The sequence below is a fragment of the Scomber japonicus genome, chromosome 6 (genome assembly GCF_027409825.1).
Source record: "Scomber japonicus isolate fScoJap1 chromosome 6, fScoJap1.pri, whole genome shotgun sequence".
Classification (NCBI taxonomy): Eukaryota; Metazoa; Chordata; class Actinopteri; order Scombriformes; family Scombridae; genus Scomber; species Scomber japonicus.
In genome coordinates, this window is record NC_070583.1 from 25,253,690 (window position 1) to 25,263,938 (window position 10,249).

The 10,249-nt window shown below is 38.6% G+C and overlaps 2 protein-coding genes across 2 annotated transcripts; both read right to left on the minus strand.

Annotated features, from left to right (window-relative positions):
- On the minus strand, positions 1–3,082 carry LOC128359912 (extracellular calcium-sensing receptor-like). The gene is made up of 6 exons (XM_053320226.1): positions 3,018–3,082; positions 2,611–2,881; positions 1,672–2,478; positions 1,322–1,552; positions 1,057–1,180; positions 1–914 (listed from the first exon to the last, which is right to left on the minus strand). The coding sequence occupies exons 1-6, from the start codon at positions 3,080–3,082 to the stop codon at positions 1–3; spliced, it is 2,412 nt and encodes an 803-aa protein (XP_053176201.1).
- Positions 3,083–6,515: 3,433 nt separating this feature from the next.
- Positions 6,516–9,636, minus strand: LOC128359913 (extracellular calcium-sensing receptor-like). The gene is made up of 6 exons (XM_053320227.1): positions 9,572–9,636; positions 9,177–9,447; positions 8,234–9,037; positions 7,829–8,059; positions 7,564–7,687; positions 6,516–7,429 (listed from the first exon to the last, which is right to left on the minus strand). The coding sequence occupies exons 1-6, from the start codon at positions 9,634–9,636 to the stop codon at positions 6,516–6,518; spliced, it is 2,409 nt and encodes an 802-aa protein (XP_053176202.1).
- Between the last annotated feature and the right edge of the window lie 613 nt (positions 9,637–10,249).

Sequence of the window (10,249 nt, forward strand, 5' to 3'; positions counted from 1 at the left end):
TTAAAGAGTTCTTTGTGGTATTTTCCCCATCAGATGTTTTTTTGAGTTTCGTTCTGGCCTGAAGATAATAATATAGCACTTTGGAACAAATATGCATATCAGCAAACCAAAACTGGAGGACAGAATGGCAAATATCTCTACAGCTACAGTGAACTTTCCAGGAGAGCTGACATACGCTGGGATAAAAGTGATCCAGACAGCACAGAATATCAGCATGCTAAAGGTGATGAATTTTGCTTCATTAAAGCTGTCTGGCAGCTTCCTAGCAAGAAAAGCAAGTATAAAACACAAGACAGCAAGAAGGCCGATATAACCCAACACAGCCCAGAATCCAACAGCTGAACCCAGAGCACACTCTAAGATGATCTTTTCTTTATAGTACTTCATATTCATCTTTGGAAATGGAGGGTTTGTACTTAGCCAAATTATACAAATCAGAACCTGAATGAGAGTAAATATCAGAACACTGATCCTCTGCTGAAGAGGCCCAAACCATTTCATAACATTATTGCCAGGAAGTGTAGCTCTAAAGGCCATTAACACTACAATAGTTTTCCCAAGAACACAGGAGATACAAAGAACAAAAGTGATCCCGAATGCTGTGTGGCGCAGCATGCAGGACCACTGAGTGGGCCGGCCTATGAAGGTCAGAGAACACAGGAAACACAGTTTTAATGAGAACAGCAGCAAGAAGCTCAACTCGGAGTTGTTGGCTTTTACAATTGGAGTATCTTTATGAGTCAAAAATATTATTGACGTTAAAAGAGATAAAAATACACCAACACAGCCAAATCCAGTTAAAAGTGCCCCCATGACCTCTTTATAGGAAAGGTACTCGGTAGGTTTTGGAAGACACCGATCTTTTTTTTCATTTGGCCAAAATTCAGGTGGACATATCAAACAGTCTGGAGAATCTGTAAAATATGTGAAATCATACAGACATACATTCATAATACGATCATAATACAATCATAATACAAAAGTATTTTTTAAATTGTATTAGTTTTTTTAGTTATGCTTACAAAAATTAAGATGAATTATGAAATCCTTACTCACTTGTTTGATTACTTATTGTTCCCTCGGGGCACTCAAAGCAGTCGAAGCAGCATATAGGTTTACGCTTGTTTATGGCCTTGCGAGTCCCTGGTGAGCATGGTTCTCTGCAGACAGACCTTGGCATCTGATTAAGAAAAACATAGCATGTTAAAACTAATACAACTAAATGTTTTGCTGGTAACTTACAATGAAATATTTACTAAACTCTTGTTTAAGTAAAGCTTTTCATTTAGCTGTGAAAGAACCAAAATGTAATTAAATTTACCTCATTGCTGTTCCCCCCCCAAACTATTTTGGTATCATCTTTAAGTTTGAATTTTTTTCCCTCTGGAAACGAGGTATCATATTGACCGATATTTACAATCTCAAAAGAGCCATCTTCTTTCATCTGCCAGTTAACTAAGTCATACTGGGCAACCGAGTCTCCATTTTCATCAAAGGACACTTTGGCTCCATTCTGGGTTGTGAAATTCACATACGTAATGTGTTCCAACACCTGTAACAGAGATGGCACATTTATCTATCATAAAACATAATTTTTAGCTTAAATGAATACTTCACATATAATGTGTATGAACATATAAGCTATGTCTGAATTAATACACCAGAACTCACTAGTTTAGGCTGAACTTCATTCTTGCTCACACAGGGCTTTCCCGTGGTGGGATTTGAGCCATCTTTACATTGCAATAGTGCATGAAGGGCATATGCCACCAAGTATACAGCTTTGTACACATTATTCTCAGCCCTGAAAATTGTCACATCCGTGTAGTCACTGGAGACTGTTTTTAGATCTTCTGTGCCAGTACACATAGTAGAGGTGTTTGATGGGGAGAAGCTGCAGTCAAAAAACTTCTCCCAGAAAGATTTAGTTATTGCACTCTGGGGTTCATCAGATGGTTTAAAGTTGAGTAAGAATTCACCAAGGCCTGGAATGGATGCCTGGGGCAGGGCAAAGCCCATGGCTCCCTGTAAAATGCTCTTTCTCTCAGCAGAAGCCAGGTCTTGTTGTGTGATCCAAGCCTCAGTGCCAATCCACTGCTTTCCAGTTATGTTATAATTCTCCATTTTTGACAAAAATGATTTGGTAAAAGACAAGGACATGAACAACAGAACTACCTTTGAAGAAGATTCCCTCATTGTCTCTACAATAGTATTAATCATCTCTTCAAATATCTTTGAATAAGGTAATATGTATTCAACACATATTCCCTCTTTAATTCCTTCCTCCACAAATTCGGCTGTACCTTCCTCTGCGTACATGCTGCTATATGTATGAATAATCCCCACCCATCGCCAGTCAAAATATTTCATAAGCTGTACCAGACCTAAGACTTGAAAGCGGTCACTTGGCACAGTTCTGAAGAAGGTGGGGTAAAGTTTCTTGTCACTCAAACAAGCACAGGTTGAAAGGTAGCTTACCTTAAAAAACAAAAACAAAAAAAACATGTTAAATCCTACTACGGCTTTACTTTTTTTGTCTAAATGTATAAACAATTGGACTATGAAATTTGAAGAGTTTGCAATCATTTTCCATTTATTCTCCAACCTCACCTGTGGAATGGATAGTGGGCTGAGTATTTTGTTTATGTCTTCACTCACTCCAGAGGATGAATGGCCTAAGAGAGCCTGGATTTGATTCGTGCAGCCTTTTGAATCCTCTCCATTTACAGCTTCTACAGCTGCTCGTATCAGATTGTCACTCCCACAGCCATTGTAGAGCCTGTAGCCCAAAGTCACTCCTGGAAGGAGCTTAGAGTCTCTGTTGATTTCCTCTACAGTGAAAATCAATGTCCTGGCAAACTTCAATTCCCTGTCATTCCACCTATAAACAGAGCGTTGAAATTAGTAACAAAGTATTACTGCTGATCATTTTGCACATGATCAGCTGTAATACCCACAACACATAAAAACATGTAAAGCAACATAAAATTGTACATATTTCAATCATATTCACTTACTTTTTACAGTATGTATATGGAAGTGCCTGGTAGCCATTATCTTTCAGTTTACGTGTAGCAGTCATAGAGAATACTCCCCCTATAATAAGATCCCCTTCTTTAGAAAATTCCATGAACCCTGTCTGCCCAATCAGTTTGCATGTTTGGTTCTCTGACTTTGTCCTTGTTAGCAAAGTGAGTAAGATGATAGTGATCCAACCCATCACGAGGCACCCTCCCCTTCACTGAAGCAACTCTGACCTGGGAGCTGACTTTTATAGCTTACATGCAATAACAGCAACAGTTGTAATATTGTAACCCTTGTGCCATCAAGACTCTGAGTATTACTCTCTTTCAATCACACACATGCAGTCATCCACTGAAATGTGCATGTAGTCAGCCAGGTGTAGCATTGCTGACATTCACACCACCTTTTTCATAAGTCCAGAATTGCTCCTGCAAGCATGGCCCTTGAAAAGGAGCCTGTCATATCCAAGAGATAGAACCTTATGAATGGACAAGGCATTGAGATGGCTTTAATGTGCAACTATTTTACATTTATTTGTTTGTCTGACAAAATTATTATTATAGTCATACAAAGGAAAACAGCCAACACATAGGATGTATGCCTAAGTGTAAACACACTGGTTCATACAACCTTAAAATAAACACATTGGACAAACCAAAACATCACCACTTTGTTTTTCAATTGCTCAAAAATGTATTAACATAAAAAGCAAGATACTTTCAACTTCCAAATAAACAAAACCATTTCCACATTGATGGTATTACGAATTCATTTTTCAGTTCATAAACAAATTAAAATTGTCTCTGAGTTCATTTCTCAGTCAAACAACAACATAAAATGATTCTGGTATAATGTTTTTACTTCAATAGCAAATATAAAATAAGCTTGTTTGAACCCCTATAGCATGTGAAGTTATATGTTTATGTCCTGTTTTGGCGAGGAGATTAACAGTACTCATTAGCCAGTGTTAATGGGGTAAAACGTCAGTCCCGTCAGTCAGTAGTGAGAAGCAGTAGTAGGCTAAGTCACAGCCAACGATCTGTAACTCATGTCCAGCTTAATCCTTCCAGTTAACGCCTGTTGCTTGTGGAGAATTGAGATGAATGAGGGACTAATCTACCACAACTTTCTCTCTAACTTTACTACAGTTTGCGGACTATTTCGCTGTGTGTTTTGTACTCAGTTCTTACATTGGTTTGGGTTTTCAATAAATCTTACTCCTACTTGTCACCACAAAAGTGTGACCTCAAGGCTGTCTTTGTCCTCTACAACAAAGGAAAGCATGCCAGAGGGTGATCACATGGACTCTAACTCTGACCCTGCGTCCATGAGCACTATGTTAGGCACAATGTGGTGAGAAAGAAGCACATCCTGCCCAACATAGTGACACTCAAAAGCATATCTTTCTTGCTGCAATCTCTGATACCATTATATTATGAGACCAGCCAATGTAACATATTTCCCTGGGAAAATGCGCGCTAGCATGTAGTATTATAACCTCACATAAGCATATGAACGGAAAATGTCCCGCACCAGTGAGCAGGAGGTTGCTAGAACTGGTTCGACTAAGCAACCGGTTCACCACTATCAACATGAAAGATGTTTATTTTCAAATCGATATGGCACAAAAACACAGTTTAGCAACTTCTCAGCTCCCCATACATTCAACAAGTATGCAGACAGTGCACAGGGCTATAACCGCTGTGCTACCAGGGTATGAGGTTCTTCTTATTTTTTTGTTTAATTATTTTTGGCATTTTTTTTGCCTTGATTATTATTAGACATTTAGTGGCATAGAGGACAACAGGAAACAAGAGGAGAGAGAGATGGGTATGACATGCAACAAAGGTCCCTTGCTGGACTCAAACCAGGGACGTTGAGGACATGTTGCATGGGACCACAGCTATGGGGCCCTCCCAAAGGTCTTCTTTAAAGGACAATCTCATTGTCATGGCCAGGTCCCGAGAACGGGGCATTTTCCATACAGCCAGTTTGCTGCTGCACCTAATCAGTTAGGCTTCACCATCAAGTGGGAAAAGAGCACCCCCAGCCCCAGACCAGGGCTTGTAGGCCTAAGAACATCTACTGCCTCTGAGGGCACTCCACATTCCAGCAATGGAGAACAGGGTTGCCAGCCTCATGACGAGAACCATTCCTCGAGCAGATGGGTGGGACCTGCACCCACAGCAGGCTTCACTTTGAGATGTTGCAGCAGATTTGGAACCAGTTCAGAGCATCAGAAGTTAAATTGTTTTCCCGTCAAAACAACTCCCACTGTCACTCTAGTTATGATGCCATAGTATGATCCACTCTTGAGGCTGGACACATTTACACATGCATCATGGCCAAGGAAGCTGCTCTAAGCCTTTCCTTCTCTTTATCTAATTTCTCTGTTGATAGAGATTGCTGAGACAAGAGACAGTGTTAACCAACCTGATAACAATGAACTACCTCGTGGCAATGTGGTACATAGAGATGACCGAATATCAGGATGCCCCTGTCTGTGATATCTCTTCTATAAAGTCATGTGATTTCAGTCATGCCATTCATGCTGAACCTATAATATCAGTTTTGTTGACTACATTTTTTCAATCAGAACACTGGACCTTAAGTGTCACGCCGTATCCAGTGTCCCAGCTTACCTAAATTCACCCCACTGAACCCAAGGTATATAGTGCAAAAATGGGCGTTTGGGGCACAGAGTTGGAATAACAGGGGTGTCATTTTACTTGGTACAAGTAAATGTACTATAAACACTTTTTGAGGCTGTCATTTCAAGATAAAATATTTGCATAATGTTGCTTTATCATTAAAAAAAATGAATTATTTAATATATATAATTTCTCTCCTGATATCGTTAACATTGTATTTTATGACGAACGTGATATGTACATGTACACAAATATGTGGTGATTAAAAGTCGGTTACAACAGTTAAGCTGCTCAAATGTGTGCGTGTATAAAATTATACAACATACACCATCTGGCATAACCCTTCTGTGTTCTGTAGCTATTTAAAAAGTTATATATTGTATTATGTTATAGATTGTCTTTGGTACTGGTATCAATATCTGGACTATCCACAGGTAAACACATATAAACAATGTTCATTTTAGTTAGATTTCAAGTGTAGTTGTTTGTAGAAATGTTGCGTCTTTGTGTATTTCTTGTTTCTGATATTTTCACGTTTTTATTTTATCATTCGTTTAATAACTACCAATGGACACTTTGATGGTCTTTCTTGGTCACTTTCCTCAGTCAATATAATATTTCTTAGCTTATCATATACTTAAGATACAGAAACAATTAAAGGTATGTGTTGAATATTTTTACTCAAACTGAATATCATGATCTTGCAATAAAAATAGTAAATGGAAAAAAGGCTTGTGTTGGTTAATTTGCTTTATTAAGCACATCCTAGAAACAATTAGCTCTAAAGCTTCTCTCAGACTACACAATGAATGATTTGATTTGACATCCTTGAATTACATATTAAAGAGTTCTTTGTGGTATTTTCCCCATCAGATGTTTTTTTGAGTTTCGTTCTGGCCTGAAGATAATAATATAGCACTTTGGAACAAATATGCATATCAGCAAACCAAAACTGGAGGACAGAATGGCAAATATCTCTACAGCTACAGTGAACTTTCCAGGAGAGCTGACATACGCTGGGATAAAAGTGATCCAGACAGCACAGAATATCAGCATGCTAAAGGTGATAAGTTTTGCTTCATTAAAGCTGTCTGGCAGCTTCCTAGCAAGAAAAGCAAGTATAAAACACAAGACAGCAAGAAGGCCGATATAACCCAACACAGCCCAGAATCCAACAGCTGAACCCAGAGCACACTCTAAGATGATCTTTTCTTTATAGTACTTCATATTCATCTTTGGAAATGGAGGGTTTGTACTTAGCCAAATTATACAAATCAGAACCTGAATGAGCGTAAAAATCAGAACACTGATCCTTTGTTGAAGAGGCCCAAACCATTTCATAACATTATTGCCAGGAAGTGTAGCTCTAAAGGCCATTAACACTACAATAGTTTTCCCAAGAACACAGGAGATACAAAGAACAAAAGTGATCCCGAATGCTGTGTGGCGCAGCATGCAGGACCACTGAGTGGGCCGGCCTATGAAGGTCAGAGAACACAGGAAACACAGTTTTAATGATAACAGTAGCAAGAAGCTCAACTCGGAGTTGTTGGCTTTTACAATTGGAGTATCTTTATGAGTCAAAAATATTATTGACGTTAAAAGAGATAAAAATACACCAACGCAGCCAAATCCAGTTAAAAGTGCCCCCATGACCTCTTTATAGGAAAGGTACTCAGTAGGTTTTGGAAGACACCGATCTCTTTTTTCATTTGGCCAAAATTCAGGTGGACATATCAAACAGTCTGGAGAATCTGTAAAATATGTGAAATCATACAGACATACAATCATGATACAAAAGTTTTTTTTTTTTTAAATTGTATTAGTTTTTTTGGATATGCTTACAAAAATTAAGTTGAATTAATGTAATTATGAAATCCTTACTCACTTGTTTGATTACTTATTGTTCCCTCGGGGCACTCAAAGCAGTCGAAGCAGCATATAGGTTTACGCTTGTTTATGGCCTTGCGAGTCCCTGGTGAGCATGGTTCTCTGCAGACAGACCTTGGCATCTGATTAAGAAAAACATAGCATGTTAAAACTAATACAACTAAATGTTTTGCTGGTAACTTACAATGAAATATTTACTAAACTCTTGTTTAAGTAAAGCTTTTCATTTAGCTGTGAAAGAACCAAAATGTAATTAAATTTACCTCATTGCTGTTTCCCCCCCAAACTATTTTGGTATCATCTTTAAGTTTGAATTTTTTTCCCTCTGGAAACGAGGTATCATATTGACCGATATTTACAATCTCAACAGAGCCATCTTCTTTCATCTGCCAGTTAACTAAGTCATACTGGGCAACCGAGTCTCCATTTTCATCAAAGGACACTTTGGCTCCATTCTGGGTTGTGAAATTCACATACGTAATGTGTTCCAACACCTGTAAAGACACAGATGGCACATTTTAACAAAAACAAACAAAACAAAACAAGCAAGTGAATTAACTTTCTATTACAATTTTAGCTTAAATGAATTCCTAACATGTATGGAGATATACACTGTATGTTTTGCATTAAACACAAAGGATAGCCTGAATTAATACACCAGAACTCACTAGCTTAGACTGAACTTCATTCTTGCTCACACAGGGCTTTCCTGTGGTGGGATTTGAGCCATCTTTACATTGCAATAGTGCATGAAGGGCATATGCCACCAAGTATACAGCTTTGTACACATTATTCTCAGCCCTGAAAATTGTCACATCCGTGTAGTCACTGGAGACTGTTTTTAGATCTTCTGTGCCAGTACACATAGTAGAGGTGTTTGATGGGGAGAAGCTGCAGTCAAAAAACTTCTCCCAGAAAGATTTAGTTATTGCACTCTGGGGTTCATCAGATGGTTTAAAGTTGAGTAAGAATTCACCAAGACCTGGAATGGATGCCTGGGGCAGGGCAAAGCCCATGGCTCCCTGTAAAATGCTCTTTCTCTCAACAGAAGCCAGGTCTTGTTGTGTGATCCAAGCCTCAGTGCCAATCCACTGCTTTCCAGTTATGTTATAATTCTCCATTTTTGACAAAAATGATTTGGTAAAAGACAAGGACATGAACAACAGAACTACCTTTGAAGAAGATTCCCTTACTGCCCTTACAATAGTATTAATCTTCTCTTCAGATGTCTTTGTGTAAGGTAATCTGTATTCGACACATATTCCCTCTTTAATTCCATCTTCTACAAATTCGGCTGTACCTTCCTCTGAGTACATGGCCATTGAATAAATAATCCCCACCCATCGCCAGTCAAAATATTTCATAAGCTGTACCAGACCTAAGACTTGAAAGCGGTCACTTGGCACAGTTCTGAAGAAGGTGGGGTAAAGGTTCTTGTTGCTCAAACAAGCACAGGTTGAAAGGTAGCTTACCTTCAAAGAAAAAAACATTTATCAAATACATTAATCCTAATGAGGCATAATATATTGTCAGAGGTTGCAAATATAAATAAACAATTGAAAAAATGAAATTTGAGTTTGCAATTATTTTCTATTTATTTCCCAACCTCACCTGTGGAATGGATAGTGGACTTAGTATGCTGTTTATATGTTCACTCACTCCAGAGGATGAATGGCCTAAGAGAGCCTGGATTTGATTCTTGCAGCCCTTTGAATCCTCTCCATTTACAGCTTCTACAGCTGCTCGTATCAGATTTTCACTCCCACAGCCATTGTAGAGCCTGTAGCCCAAAGTCACTCCTGGAAGGAGCTTAGAGTCTCTGTTGATTTCCTCTACAGTGAAAATCAATGTCCTGGCAAACTTCAATTCCCTGTCATTCCATCTATAAACAGAGCGTTGAAATTAGTAACAAAGTATTACTGCTGATCATTTTGCACATGATCAGCTGTAATACCCACAACACATGAATACATAAAATTGTACATATTTCAATCATATTCACTTACTTTGTACAGTATGTATATGGAGGTGCCTGGTAGCCATTATCCTCCAGTTTACGTGTACTAGTCATAGAGAATACTCCCCCTATAATAAGATCCCCTTCTTTAGAAAATTCCATGAACCCTGTCTGCCCAATCAGTTTGCATGTTTGGTTCTCTGACTTTGTCCTTGTTAGCAAAGTGAGTAAGATGATAGTGATCCAACCCATCACGAGGCACCCTCCCCTTCACTGAAGCAACTCTGACCTGGGAGCTGACTTTTATAGCTTACATGCAATAACAGCAACAGTTGTAATATTGTAACCCTTGTGCCATCAAGACTCTATGAGTATTACTCTCTTTCAATCACACACATGCAGTCATCCACTGAAATGTGCATGTAGTCTGCCAGGTGTAGCATAGCTGACATTCACACCACCTTTTTCATAAGTCCAGAATTGCTCCTGCAAGCATGGCCCTTGAAAAGGAGCCTGTCATATCCAAGAGATAGAACCTTATGAATGGACAAGGCATTGAGATGACTTTAATGTGCAACTATTTTACATTTATTTGTTTGTCTGAGAAAATTATTATTATAGTCATACAAAGGAAAACAGCCAACACATAGGATGTATGCCTAAGTGTAAACACACTGGTTCATACAACCTTAAAATAAACAAATTGGACAAACCAAAACATCACCAC